This window comes from Centroberyx gerrardi, chromosome 6 (genome assembly GCF_048128805.1).
Source record: "Centroberyx gerrardi isolate f3 chromosome 6, fCenGer3.hap1.cur.20231027, whole genome shotgun sequence".
Lineage (NCBI taxonomy): Eukaryota > Metazoa > Chordata > Actinopteri > Beryciformes > Berycidae > Centroberyx > Centroberyx gerrardi.
In genome coordinates this window covers 4,349,977-4,365,332 of record NC_136002.1, presented here as the reverse complement: position 1 = coordinate 4,365,332, position 15,356 = coordinate 4,349,977, and the positions used below count along the sequence as shown (strand labels likewise).

The 15,356-nt window shown below is 43.5% G+C and overlaps 1 protein-coding gene across 1 annotated transcript; it reads left to right on the top strand.

The window, feature by feature from the left end:
- Positions 1–1,622: 1,622 nt before the first annotated feature.
- Positions 1,623–13,926, top strand: phf12b (PHD finger protein 12b). The gene is made up of 15 exons (XM_071912413.2): positions 1,623–2,283; positions 2,581–2,762; positions 5,032–5,104; positions 5,374–5,833; positions 6,115–6,235; positions 6,362–6,494; positions 6,632–6,796; positions 7,376–7,519; positions 7,947–8,688; positions 10,420–10,539; positions 10,760–10,900; positions 11,125–11,220; positions 11,728–11,810; positions 11,960–12,098; positions 12,787–13,926. The coding sequence occupies exons 1-15, from the start codon at positions 2,218–2,220 to the stop codon at positions 13,239–13,241; spliced, it is 3,120 nt and encodes a 1,039-aa protein (XP_071768514.2). The 5' UTR covers positions 1,623–2,217; the 3' UTR covers positions 13,242–13,926.
- The last annotated feature ends 1,430 nt before the right edge of the window (positions 13,927–15,356 follow it).

The window sequence follows — 15,356 nt, the reverse complement described above, 5'->3', positions numbered from 1 at the left end:
TTGTGGGTGGAATAGTTAAGGGTCAAATTCTCAGTGATCTTGCCTCCATAGTGGTCACACTAGTTCCTATGATGTATACTGTGATTTCACCTCAAATATTTATATCAGTTTGGGTGGGTTTACCCTTCACTACATCCCTGCTGTGTAGGTGTCGATCCTCACCTCTGTGGTGGATGGGGGGTAATATGGACTGGCCGATATTCGATTTTTATTGAAAGGCCAATATCTATATCATCAAACCAATATATTGGTCTAACCTACTGCTATGTGACATCAGATGAGACCATCATGTTCCCTTACAGACTCAACAGCAATATTGAGATGAGGAAAAATCATTGGTGTAAATATTTGTATGTTTTATTCCTATGGCTTTGGACAGTATGGTTCAAATTTGAGAACATGAAAAAGACTGGCAGATGAATATTAGGATTTTCAAAAATGCTGGCCACCTCTCATATCATCCTGCTCTCTTTTGTAACATCACAGATAAAGGTGCGAGACACATGTTGCTCTCACATTTTCTTAATTTCTTACAATATTAACAAGACAATGGGGGGAAAAAAGGAAGGGAATTTTATGACCACAAATGAGCTCTCATGACATAAAAAAACCAGGCACTCGTGGGTTTTAAAGTTAAAGCCTTTAATTGGAGAACGCTGAGAAATCACCAAAACAATATGTTTATTTAGGCAAACTTTCCCAAGGCAATCATGTAAAACTTTAAATTGAGTGGGGAAAATCAATTTGGCAAAACTACCCAACAATAACAGAGCACTGCTTCCCTCTGCTGGCAAGGGCTAAAAATTCAATCACCCATTATCAGGCAGGGACTTGGGTACAGCAGAAGATTAATAAACCTGGCATAAACGTGACTTTTACCAAATTCTCTGGCTTTGCCTTCCCCATGATGTAGCCCATGCACTCACACTCATAGAAAATAGAATTTGTATTCTGATCAACAGGAAGACTCAAGATATCAACTAGAAAATGGATGATTTCCTGGAGATGGAAATGTGGGGGCTGTAAGCAACTGGAGAAAATATCTAATCTGCAGGAAAGAAAGAAATTCTACTCGTAGTAATAGTAGTACTTTAGAAGCAGTAATAGAAATAGCAGTAGCAGTACTAGTAGTAGTAGTAGCAGCAGTACTAGTACTGGCAGTAGTAGGTCTACTAGTGGTATTAATAGTAGCAGTACTTGTAGATGCATAGTGCTAATATTAATAGTTGTGTAGTACCCATGGCAGTAGCACTAGCAGCAGTAATAGCAGCAGCAGCACCACTAACAGTATTACTAGCAGTTGGAGTAGTAGTACTAGTACATGCATTAGGAGCAGCGGTAGTAAGCCTACTAGTAGGCCTAACGTTATTAGTAATACTGATAGAATCAGCAGTCGCAGTAGTATTAGTAATAGCGGTGGTAGCATCAGCAATAGTTGCGGCAGTAGTGGTGGTAGTAGTTCTGGTAGTATTACTATCGTATGCAGCTTTATAATCGCTATGTCTCTAGTCTGAATATTCCCCAGTAACAATGTTGGTATCCGCACCAATGCGCATGCGCGTCCGGCGGTTCGCGGTTGCGCCAACTGGTAGAGGATGTTGCTAGCAGCCAGTGTTGATGCACAGCATTTTTCACAACAATAACACCAACCAAATTTACATCTTCACATACCTGATTTGCGGAGTATAACTTCCGAACGCTATCGGCAACCGTGCATTGGACCACGACACATCGAATTTGTTTCCATATTTTTCGCTACATCTTGTGTTGACAATGGGAGCGAACGGGTTTGCAGATTTACAAGGCTCCTTTTTGCAGGAGCAGAAACAAGAATCATGGCTGGCCAGCTAGGCCGCAGATGGATTTTGTAGCTAGCAGCAACAGTCGTTTGACGTAGAATATTGTAGGTAGACTCGGCGCTAGTACGTGGCGAGTGGTGCTAAGAAGACGTTCTTTTAATTATATGATTATCGCTGTTTTTGTAGTCTTTTTGGGCCAACAGGGCAGGCTAGTGAGCCCGCTAGCCTCGCAACCTTGACTGGTTGACGTCTTGTCTTCGTCGATAGCCAGCTAACGTTGGCTAGCATCGGTTGGCCAGCCATCTGCGGGCCAAAAATAGTTGCAAAAAGAAAGTTATCCCAGGATCTACTTTCAACATTGTGCACTCGTTAGTCATTTGTATCGCAAATTCATTTTGCAACGTCTACTCCTGGATGAATGTGGGACAAAATGGAGACCCCGACGATTGTGTACGATTTGGATACCTCTGGGGGCTTAATGGAGGTGAGGCTGTTGAGCTGGAAGGCCTTATATGAGTGAAATAACTGCTTATTGCTAACGTTTGTATTCTTTGACACCATATTAAGCTATGTTATCTGCAATTCACGCCAGCCTGCTGTCAAGCGCTATTCAGCAAGCTAACGGTAGTAGTTTGGGCTCCCAATGGAGGCCACAAGTTACTCCCTAAACTGAGCATGAAATGGCACAGCGGACAAAAGCTGTATGTTTTCCAACACCATAGTTAACCGAACAGACATGGCAGTTGTGAGCATATTTTAAATTGTTGAACAACTTTTACAGCAAATACAAACATTGTTGGCGCCCCCAAAATCCGAGGAGGTGGAGAAGAGGAGTAGGAAGCTGGTGAGGGACGTACGGAGGAGCGGCAGGGCCACCAACCACGACACCTGCGATAGCTGCCGGGAGGGAGGAGACCTGCTTTGCTGTGACCACTGTCCTGCAGCCTTCCACCTCCAGTGCTGGTAAGTTCTGTGTGTTTGTACTAAACACTGGGCAAAGAGGCAGAACACACCGCCGATGAACAAGCCATGCATGCATTGCTGGATACAAGGGCTTGTAACTTTGAGTTTCTCTTGGCTGCAGTACAAAGATTGAGAATGCTAACTAAACTTACTTCAGCTTTGTTTTCACCGATGCGCTCCGCTCTCCCGGCATGGCAAAGGGCGATACATCTATCAAAAATCTGGCAATTTATTGCAGCCTCGAATAATCAAACGTGCACGCCTCGTATAACTTAATTAAAGAGCGTTTGCCAATTGTTACGGTTCACTCTTAATTTGAGCATACACTCGATACACCAAGCAGCAGTTGTTTCAATAAAATTGCAACTTTAATCACTGGTTCGCCTCTTATTCCCACAACACTCTTTAAATGTGCAGTGGAGGGCGGTAGCGAGCAATGTGTTGTGTTAGTAAAGTTGTCATTTTATTGGAAGAAACTGCCGCTCTGTGGATCATTTGTATGCCGAATTTAGCAGTGGACAATAACGATTTGAAATGTATCTTAAGTCATGTTGTACGAGGTATGTTCCCTTTACCGATAAACAAGGTAGCATAAACTGTAAACTGCTTTGAATGGAGTTTGGTCACACTGTCTTTCAATACAATAGAACGGAACGTTTCGGGCTCAACCTATGTAAACCGTTTCATGGCGGCGTCGAGCAACTTAATTAAAATGACTGTTATGTTACCTCGCTATTGATATACAGTGAAATGTAACTTAAGTTAGGTGTGCGGATAGTTTTTGGCGTCTCATTTCTCTTGGATGCAGTGCAGTCAGGCTTCACAATTCAAGACCATCATTTGATTCATGATTGTCAATTAAAATCCATGTCGACCAAAGGCAATGGGCTATAGGAAACGTGTATCTACTTGTTGTGGGCTTGTTCTAGTCTGTGAAATTGGTTAAAATGTGCTTGCAGTCGGTCCTCCCCTCCTGTCGCCGCTGCAGGCTGTGGAGCTGCCGCTGCTAAAAATGGAGTCGAGGCTGCCTCTGTTTACAATATGGCGACCTCCCTGAATTTTTTTGTTCTATTCCAGCGCCATCTTACCAACCTTTAAAAACCAACTCTGGATGTAAAAGGTGCATAAATACGACAGACGAAACGTTGTGTCAGTTTTTGAGTCGGAGATGCTGCATAGTGTATTTGTTGTAGGCCTCGCAGGTTGCCACCTAGCATTTCTACCATGCCGCTTTGCAGCTCTCGTCGTCAAACACAACGCATCTGTCTGCACGATTATTTTAACCGTGACACTTGGAAGAGTTGAGTTCAGACCGTGTCGTTTGGACCGGGTGCTTAACAAGTATAGCAAACAGAGGAATGTGTATGTCCATAAATGAGCATGCCTGGGATTCGCTTCATCTTCATCACAATTTGTTCATTATCACATATCACAGCATTTTGAGATGAAGCATACTGCATGGATCTATTATCCTCAACTTATGACACAGGGCAACTTCTGCTTAATGTTTGCATGTGATTGCGAGGCTGCTGGCTGTAAAATGACACTTAACGTTAACACTTACACATTACAAGTCAATCATTAGATGGTTTTACTTGATTTATTGTGGTTCTACCAACTAGTTGTCTCATGCTTGCTTCACCAAGGGTGGATTTTTATCCCTTTTCTGCACTGAATTATATCCCTCTTTATCTGAAAGTGTTTAACTTTGAATGAAGATGAAGTTCCCTAAGTTCATTTGACTGGAAAAAGTATAATTATTTTGGTCATTGAGGGATGTGACACAGATGACCTACAGCATGGATATTCAGATAGTTGATCAGGATGTATGTTTGCATCTCTTTCCACACAGATGATGTTGCATGTCTCAGACGTTGTAACACATAATACAAACAGATTGGAAATTGAATTAGACTTAATTCATTGTATGTTTTACATGCTTGTGCTGTGCTTCAGGCATTTTCCTTAATATAATACAGTAACAAAATCAGTCCACTAGATGGAGGCAGAGTGGCTTTAGTCTACTAGCAAAATTGCAACATGTTGAAAGTTGTCTTGCACTGAGATTTCTTCTCTAATTAGGAAATGTTTTTACCACTGTTTTACTAGACAGAGCTATTAACCCTGCATTGATGGCGTAAACTGCTTTAGAAATGAATGAGTCTCTGTGGCTGCAGTAACGTTCCATAGCTGCTACATGTTGGGACACCGGGATGCTTGCTAATTAGCAATCTGGACACTGATGGTAGTCTTTCTTTTCTTCCTACAGCAACCCGCCTCTAAGTGAAGAAATGCTTCCCCCGGGGGAATGGATGTGTCATCGCTGTAATGTTCGAAAAAAGGTGAGCAATAGGTTTTCACTCTTACAAACCTGTTCTTCATCCACTGACATGGTAATGCAATTGCTAAACAAGTAGATACAAACTGTTTGTGTGCTATATTTTATTATGGATTCATAATGCTCGGCATGCCTGCATTATCAGCCCATGATAAAATATACTGTAAAGTAACATCTTTAACTTTACCTTTAACCATAGTCCTTAAAAAATCAATGGACAAAATGCCAAGTGGTCTCTAATTCTCTCTCTCTCTCTCTGTCCCCATCCCTCAGAAGCGAGAGCAGAAGTCAGAGCAGACTAACGGCCTACCAGACAGGCCTACCTTGTCCAAGCGCGCGGCATCCCCGGCCGTGGAGCTGGAGCTTAACGCCGGCCCCCTGCGACTGGACGGCCTGCCCCCCGGGGCTGGGGCAGCGGGGCCCGGTCTAAGGGTGGCCCAGGTCCGCCTCCTGGATCGCAGGACCAGCAGCAGACCCAGCAGCCGGCCCGGTACGCCCACCTCCAACACCTCCTCCACCCCGACCCCTTCGGAAGAGCAGAACGACGGGGAGGAGGAGACCGTAGAGCCCGAGGAGGAAGTTCAGGGTTTGGAGCTTGAGGGCGCCACACTTTCCGCCCCGACACCACGCCTTCTCAAGAGGCCCTTCCAGCTGCTAATAGCTGCTGCTATGGAGAGAAACCCCACACAGTTCCAGCTGCCCAATGAGCTTACTTGCACCACTGCACTGCCAGGTTAGTCATATTGACTACTAGGGATATTTCCAGCACCGCTACAATGGAGTTGGATAACAGAAACTGTTTCATCTGTCTTAAACATCAATGGTTTTGGTTTCAGTCCCTTAGAATTGAAGAGCAAGGCCTTCTTTCTAGATTCAACATTTTGCACCGATGTTCAACAATCATACAGGGAGAAATCCATCGTAGAAGAGGCAGAGAGACCATCTAACAATATAAGAGTATCTGGGGGTGGATTTTTCCTTAAAGTTTTGTTCCAATCCTGCTTGCTTCTCCAGGCAGCAGCAAACGGAGGAGGAAAGAGGAGTTGCTGGGGAAGCCATTCAGGAGGCCTCAGCACGAATTAGACCCCAATGGCCTGGTCCCTCTACCAGTCAAAGTGTGCTTCTCCTGCAGCAGGTTAGTACTGCAGCATTACACGCTCAGATGTGCACATACATTTGAGATGCAGACGATGATACCTTGTGCTCGTTTGACATTTATCCATCAGATAACTGCCTGCTCTCCTTGTATTTCCTCTGGTAGGAGTTGCAGGATGGCGCCGCTGATCCAGTGTGACTATTGTCCCCTTCTGTTCCACATGGACTGTCTGGACCCTCCACTCACCGCCTTACCTGCTGGCAAATGGATGTGCCCAAACCATGTTGAACACTTAGTGGTAAGAGACATGGTCTTGGCTGTCTGGGTCAGAACAAAACAAATGACCTATGACCTCTATAACCTGAATGCCTACTCTCCCCAAAAAATAAAGTATCCCTAAGATGAGATGCTAACCTGCTGCCTCCTGTTGTCCAGCTGAACCAGAGGAGCCTGAGCCTGTCCAGTCGCTGTCAGCTCTTCGATCAGTTCCAGGACAGGATGTCCCAGCACGCCGTCAAGGTGGACTTCCTGCGCCGCGTCCATCGGCAAAATACACCCAATCGACGCACAACTCACCAGCACAACAAGAAGACTATCAAGGTAGAGGCTCAGAGTAAAAGTGTAGAAGTTCTATAGGCAGTAATTTTTATAATCTCTTCAGTGTTTCCCACAGGTTGAGAGTGAGAGTTAGCTGCTAAATGTTCTTTATTCTTCAATTCAGCCTATTTAAATCAAGATTAACTTTTTTTGTGTGTGTCTCTAAGTAGGTTGTATTTTGGCTGCATTTTTACTGACATTTTGTTTAGCAAGTCTCTTACTGTGTTAACTAATGAGCAATAGCTAACTTAGTAATGTTGGCTCTGCCAGCACGACTCGAAGGAACACTGTCTGTCTAACCAGTACCATTCGCTGCATCATTGGCGCAATCACTTATGGTTGCTGTAGGTCACTAAGATGCTTTCAGTGCTTGACAGCATCAAATAATTGTTTTTTATAAATACATTGACGAGAAACAACAATGTACTTAGGCGTCTGTTCATCTACATGCGCAGGCTACTCAAATATCAATATTTGGGAAACCCTGGTCTTTCAGAAACATTGCATTATGTTAGAATAATCAACATGTAAGTGTTTAAGGAAGCAAAGATCATATTTCTGTGAAACATTGTTTGGACTCAGGTGCCAGATGCCATCAAGTCCCAGTACCAGAATCCTCCCCCCATGCTGGTTCCAGCAGGAGTTCGCCAGTCGGAGCTGGCCTGTAGCGGCGTTCCCGACCACCAGCCGTCCAAGCACTTCACCACAGAGGCCGAGCAGCAGGAGGTATGCACACAAAGGCCGATGTAATCTGCTCTAACAACACTGTAACAGTTTGTGTAATAGTGTGTTCCCAAATCACTGTAATCAGGGTTAGAAATTTCCACCCGCCACGCACCAAAGTTTAGTAAAAATTTGTTGGTAACTTTTTGAGACGATGGTATTTTAAAGCCTCGGTTAAACTCAGTTCTGCTGCACTTCATGATGAGTTACAAACTTGATTCATTGTATAAGCGAATGACCAAGTTTGAAATTAACACGCAGTTTCTGATTCTAAACAGTAGCACTGAAAAAGGGCAGGGTGACATATTTCTGTGAAAAATGTATATTAATTACTTTTGCCTGTAAAAACTATTGATTTGACAATCTTATTGACAATTGATGTCCGTTTCGTGTTCTGTTGTAAAACATGTTGTTTTGCTGTGTTGGACAGTGGCTTCAAGATGTCATCGCCCTTCAGTGCAGCATCATGCGTCACCTATCCATCAAGCAAAAGGCTGCATCATCAACCTTGGCATCATTACCATCATCAGTAGAGTGGGACTCTGAGCAGAAAGCCGATATTAGACCCTGCGTAACATCAGAGGACATCAAATCTCGGGCCTCTTCAGAAAGGACTTCCTCCCCTGGCCCCTGTTCTAAACCCTGCAGTACACCCGATGACCCCCGCGGGGGTGCCGTGGCAAGGGGCCCCACGACAGAACTGGATAGTTGTAAATGCATCATGACGCCCTGTCAGAATTGTAGGAAACCCAACGGGCCTGTAGCAGAGGAGCGCCATCCTCCCAAAGCCAACGGACCCGTAGACTGTAACAGTGCCTCAGACTCTTGCAGGCAGGCGGAGCTGCAGCACAGACTGAAGCCTAGTACGAGCCCCGCAGACTCGGCCTCTGCCGCCGGGCTGGCTAACCACATAGGAGGAGAAACGGTTAAAAGGGAGAGCGAGACCGCTATGGAGGTCTGCATCCAGAAAGACTGTCCCACTGCCCCGACGATATGCCACCACACGGGGCAGCAGAACCACAGGAGCCAGCTGGAGCTCCAGACAGTGTGTATGAGCAGTGACGAAAAACCCCCCTTCTCCATCACCAGCAGTGCCCACTCAGCTACCCCAGCTAAAGGCATACAGGACCACGGCACGACCAAGCTGGGATCATCAACGCCGACTCCGGCAGGTAAGGACTCCTCTTAACCAATGAAGAAGCCCTCAGACTGCCCCGCTGCTACCTATTGCTGGATTGGTACATTTGGACCTTTGAGTTATTGAACTTCTGAGCTAGATCGTTTTCTAGGGCTGCAACAAAAATGGTATAGCCATGGTGCTTAGAAGGCATGTCTTACTGCTGTAGCAGTCCTTTTTTTTAATGTTTTATGCTTCTTGTAGGTAAACGTTACCATAATCTGAACCGTGGGTCATTTTTGAATAATTCATCATAAATGTTGTTTTGTTTGCATCTTTATTTCCGCCAGTCTCTCTTGAGATTCCCTCACAAATTGCTGTGTCAGTGATTTGGTAACAATCATATGTTCAGCCCAGATAGTTGGAATAGTTTAACAGTGTTCACTTATAGAGCGTCTTGGCTACAGTGGGCTAACTTGTGATGCCTACAGAAAATACAACAGTAGCCTATTGCCTAAACTGTCCTGATTATTTTTGTGCCGATATTCATATTATTATTGTATTCATTTATTTATTTATTTTTTAGTTGTTCAAGAGTTTATAGCAGCCATGTGATGGCTCCAGTCACCGCCCAGTTATAGCCTTTGACCCTGTTGTTGCCATTATCATGACACTGGTTCTGATATTTAGAGCCCATTTTGGCTTTGAGTAGAAATGCACGCACTAAATTATTTTCCAAATCCACATTCAGTTTGTTTGGACACAAATGTGTAATAGCAAATTTTGTCTAATCTAAAAATGGATAGGTCTTTTCTCTCACTGGCTATAATCCAAACACATAAAAAGAGAATAAGGCCTGTGTAGGCCTTGCTGTTTATTTAAATGATAGTTATGGCTTGAAAATCTTGCTGCAGTCAGCGCCGTGCTCTGACCCCTTGAAGTAAAGGCCCATACAGCAGAACCCTACTGCAACCATAACTTTAATGAAGCCTTGTGTAAACAGCAAAATGGCAAGATTGAAAATGCCTTAAATCATGAAATTGAAAAGATAATGCAGACAACTGCTCCCCCTTTGAGATTCAGGAAGGAAGTGTGTGTAGAATAAGCATAACAATATATCAAACTGTCTGTATGCTCTTGGTCCAGCTGAAATGAAACAGGCTTTCAGCTGCACACATCACAGGAGGTAAATGTTTTAGGGCTATGCATTTTAGGAAATCAGCACATTTACCTGCAACTGTAACATTCAAACATTTCTTCGTATGATACTTTATGGGACTCGTACTGGTGTTGTATCAGCAATCCACATCAAAATGTTAAGAGACTCATATCTTTACAAATTGAAGTCCTCCACACACAGCTGAGTGCTTCATTGCATGTTCCCCAGTACAGGGATTTTCCTGCCGAAGACTTGGATGTTCACAGTAATCCATAGCCTACAGCTCCTTCTTTTGGTCAATGGAAATATAACCAGTTGCCTGCAAAACAGTCGCTTCGGAAAGTTCAAGTTCCACAGCAATAATAACAATTACTTTGATTCGATAAGCTCGATTGCTGTGATAACCCAACGAAGAACATGCAGAGAAGAAGATCAGTGACAGATTAGGGGAATGAATAAACAGAATGGGGCTGGATATATTACAGTTGAAATGGACTCTTTGGGAGTATTTTTATTACACACACAGACACACAGCCAAATAATAGCTATAAGATAACATTTCAAAGTCAGAAGTATGCTATCCTTCAGATCAATGCCACTTCCATTCACCCCATGTTGTCCCTGCAGGCTTCTCCTCTACAGATTTAAAGTCCAGTCCTGGAGTGATGGACTCGCTGCTCCCTAGTGCTCTCTCTTCCATCGCCGACCTGTCCAGCCGCATGAAAGCTACCATGCAAGATGACGGGGGTAAGGGTGTTGACTCACTGTTTATTATTAAAGGGTGAAATCTGTTTTAAAGTAGTTAAGGCAACTTACCATTGTACCATCTTATTGTGGCTGTGAGCATGATTTCAAGTCAGGAGGATGATGAATTCTGTAACAGCAGCTTGCATTTATTTACTACCCATAAGCCTGTATTGAACCAAATTGAATGTGTCATTCCCCTCCGACGGTAATGTGTCTGTAGGAATCGAGCTGGACAAGCTGGACGGAGAGATGATCAAGCTTCTGGCCTGGCAGAGGATCCAGCAGCTCTTCCCTCCCAAAGCGCCCAGCATTCCTCCTCTGGCCTCCACCGCCCTGAAACCTCCGTCGCTACGCCCCGATAGTAAGAAATTAACTAACCTCTTGTTAAATGCCGTGTGTCCATCTACAGTTTGTTTCTACAGTTTTCCCAGTTAAGAACACATGAAGAAATAGCTGAATATGAGTATCAGTCCGGACTGCGGTTTGCCCTCAGTTCATTTTGTTAAACCAGTTCAAATAATCTGCTCCAGACATGCTTGGTGTGAATGCTGCCAACACTTAGGCTAACCAGACTTTTCCTGACAGGCCAGAAGAAGGTGCAGGCCAGAGCGGTCTTCTACCCTCTGACGGGAAAGGGAGAAGCCGTCAGCATGTGCTATAGGACATTGTACATAGGATCTGGTAAGTGCTTACTATATTATAACATCCAAGCCATTCACCCAAATTCATTTAGTGTACAAGGAATAGCTATATCTGATCCTGTGTGTTGGTAAAGACATTGGTAAACAGTAGGGTTCAATATGGGTTTTTGAAGGCCAGCGCTGTTATTTCTGGGTTGATGCTGCCGATAGTTTGTACCAATTTGACCAATTTCATGTCAACATCACGTTTTTCCCATAGAAATGTATTCTTGTCACGGTGGAAAAGCCTCTAAAACAGCATTAAGACCATGGGGCACTATAACTCTCATTGAAACCCAGAATAATGATAATACCAACATGTCCATGCATACTTATGTGGAATCTGATCACAATGTCACATTGGAATCAATTCAAGTTAAGGGCGGCTTCCCATAGACAACCAGTGTAGCATAGATCAACTCTACAATAAATATGTAATTAATCAAACTGCATCATGTCCACTGAATCAAAGGTGGGTGACTGACTCTTAAAACCTCTTTCTGTCCAGGTGCTGACATGGATGTGTGCCTTACAAACTACGGTCATTGCAACTACGTATCGGGGAAGCATGCCTGTATTTTCTATGATGAGGTAGGTGTTTTTTACACCGCTGTCATTGCTTCTTGTATATTGTACTGTACTGCATGTAATTCTACCCAATCATCCCGTGGAAGCGCTGTGGTTTTTGTTGACGTTTTAGTCAATGGACATGGTGTAAATGAGTTCTCTGTTCCTGCTAGAATACAAAGCATTATGAGCTGCTCAACTACAGCGAGCACGGCACCACGGTGGACAACGTCCTCTACTCCTGTGACTTCTCTGAGAAGGCCTCGCCATCTCCACCCAGCGGCCTGGTGTCCAAAGTCCAAGGCATTATCCGTGAGTCTGTTTCTCATTTTCCACACACTTACACACTTGGTGTTTGATCGTTTTACGTGCCTTAACGTGAGCGGCCCTCATACCTTATCAGTCACCATAATGCAAGTAGAATCCCCCATTGGTAGTGGGTTTTTGAAGCCCGATTCTGATATGGCATTTAGGCCATCATGGGACACTAAAACTCTCCATGGAAACATAATTAATGAATTTCAGTTAGATGAATGAAATTGTTTTAGGTGGGTTAGCAGCTCCTTAAAGCAGAAGTGCGCCCATTTTTGACCTGGAACCTATTTTTCCATCATACGATCAATTCTGACCCAGCTCTCATCAATATCTTCACTATAGAGCTAACCCAATTCAGTCCTAATGGGCCAATGGACACAAGAAGGACCCACAACGTGTCTTTTTCAACATATTGATGCTCACTCTGTAATGAGACATGTTGGTAAAAAGATGTAAATGAAAGTGATCTAAACTCAGGCCTTTCTCCCACAGTTTTGACACTAACTTGGCACTACCTTGGCCACTAGTCAGGTCATGGATAAAATTTTGCTGCTGTGCTTTTGGGGTCAATTTTTTTTTTTACCCCATTTGGATTCTTAACCCAAACTAACCCTAGTGATAGCTTTCACGTACCACAGTCTGTATAGGTGCTTTCTCTAATGCTGTCCTTATTTACCCCTTGCAGGCCGCAGTAAGAAGCGGGAGCAGGACGACGGCCCCAGCTCTCTGGTGGGTCTGATGCCGGCGGGCGGAGTGATGAGCTGCCAGCCTCAGGGCGGCTCCGGGCTCTCCTGCAACTGCAAGGCCAGCAGCTCCAGCCTGATTGGAGGCAGCGGCGCCGGCTGGGAGGGCACGGCGCTGCTCCACCACGGCAGCTACATCAAACTGGGCTGCCTCCAGTTTGTCTTCAGCATCGCCGAGTTTGCCAGTAAGCAGCCCAAAGAGGAGGAGACGACCATCACCGCCGCCAGTTGCACCAGCACCACTACCAGTGCCACCGCCGCCGCCGCCGCTACCACCACCACCACCGCACCACCCAACACTGCCACAGTCAGCAGCCCTTCCAGCCAGGATGAGGCCGATAAAGAGACTCTCCCTACCCACCAAGTGCCCGTACTGCGCTCCAACTCTGTTCCATAGCCCGCAGAGGAAGTCCCTCCTTTTCTTTTGCACCTTCTTTCAAGTCACAATGAAGGGAAAGCTGCACAGCTGGTTGGTCAACAGGGAAAATAATGTTTATTTTTTCATTTTAATGGTTTGTACCTTTGCATGAACTTGAAGTATTATTGACAATCTCTTCTGTTTTTGAATGACTGACTGTAACCTTTTGTTCACTTAAGACCATTGGGACTTTGAGCGAATATTATTTACCTACGCTCAGTTTTCTTTTTGCCAGTATAGTAGTTATGTATGGTGTAACATTACTTTGTCAGTCAGCCCATTTAGCACAAACTTTTTATTTTGTAGTATTGAAGTCCATACAATATAATTTCTTTTGCTGCTTTTGCACCACAGGTAGCTATATATGTATGAAAACATACATGCTTATACACTATTATATGTATATATTATGTAAATATATACAATTCAGTGCCTCTCAATTGGAGAAACATTGGATTTCATGTAGATTTACCATTTTTTGGTTTTTAACTGTACAGTTCATGGAATTTGTGATACCGAGTAGAGTAACAGAAGTTTTGTGATAAAACTTGTTCTTAGTCTGTACTTTCCGCTGTAGTCCATCTGTAAATAGCGTATTGTTTTAGCACTCATTTTAACATCTTGTGCTGCTCTGTATATAAGCACTCTTTGTCTGTACCTGCTTGTCTGTTAAAACTTGTAAATACAGAAAGATTTTCTAAGAACAAAGTCAATACATTTGCGTCCTCTGTTATTTTTATGGTTTTGTGGGTCAACTTCAAGCCCTTTTCATCAAGTTGTCATACTCCATGTTCTACCTTAAATACTGCATGGGAATTACAACTGGGACAAAATGAATGTATAGTAGCAGATTACAGATTGAGTCGACTATAAAAAAAAAAAAAAAAAATTCTCTACCTGGTTCATTTATTTTCTCACCAGCACTAGAAACAATTTAAGAGATTATACAGTACTTGTGTATATTATGTAATGGTCCTCTAATAACTTATAATAACTTCTATGCACTGATTAGTCAAAATCCTACGCATCAATTAGATGTTGAAGTAGGGCTGGGCAGTAATTCAATATCATTTATGGTCTCTCAACAGAATCATCAGTTATTGTGATACACAATTCTGTTGTCTAATGATTAAAAGAAATACTAATTAAAATCTTACAAAACAATACTATAAACAAACCAGGGAATATTGGAAAATTACAGTTTTATCATACTTTGTATTACCATGCAGTTCAGTGTGATGAACATCAATGTCATTATTTAACAGGTGATTTTGCATATGTTTGCAGATATTGTTATATATTTATATCGAAATAATACGGGTGTAAAAAACTCTTCCACTCTAGACAATGACAAAATGGTGTTCAGATGCATATAAGTAAAACGCTTCTTTACTACATTTTGGTAAGGATTTAACACTTTTAACACATTCAGGCAAGTCAGACGTGTTAAATATGAAGGTGTGTGCTGTTTTTGTGCCATCAATAAAAACTGAATGCAGTTAAAATGTAAAGAAACGTGGGGCTGAGCTTGTAGCTCCGCCCAACATGTAGCCCCACCCCAACTTCCAGCTTGCATCGAGGGGTACTTAGATGACGTTGATTCTATGCTCCTGCACGCACAGTTACGCAGCCCTTCACAATAAAAGTCCCTTGGCAATATAACCTTCCAGCTTGCATCGAGGGGCAAAAAACAAGGCTTCAACAAAGGTCTACAAGCCTGAGGAGTGCGTGCTGACAGTTTAGTGGTGAAAAGGGCTCACAGGAATGAAGTGAAATCTCAGCAAGCGACCGCTCTGCTAAAATCAGGTGCAATGAGCTTGACGTTCAAGGCACCAACAACAGCGTGATCCAAGACTGCGCCCAGTTCAAAACCAAAGCAGAAACAAACAAAACAACAAAGCAGAGTGAAAAAACACAACACGTTTCCATGTCGATTCAATGCAGTGGTCATTTTCCAAGGGGAAAAGGCTGTGCAGTTGTTGTTGTCAAGCGTGCATTTAAATGGCAGCTGATAAAACAACGGGGCACCGTCTCACATTTCCTTTGGATGAGAAAGATTTAAGTGAAAGGCTTGAAGGAAGGCAGTCTTGAAGA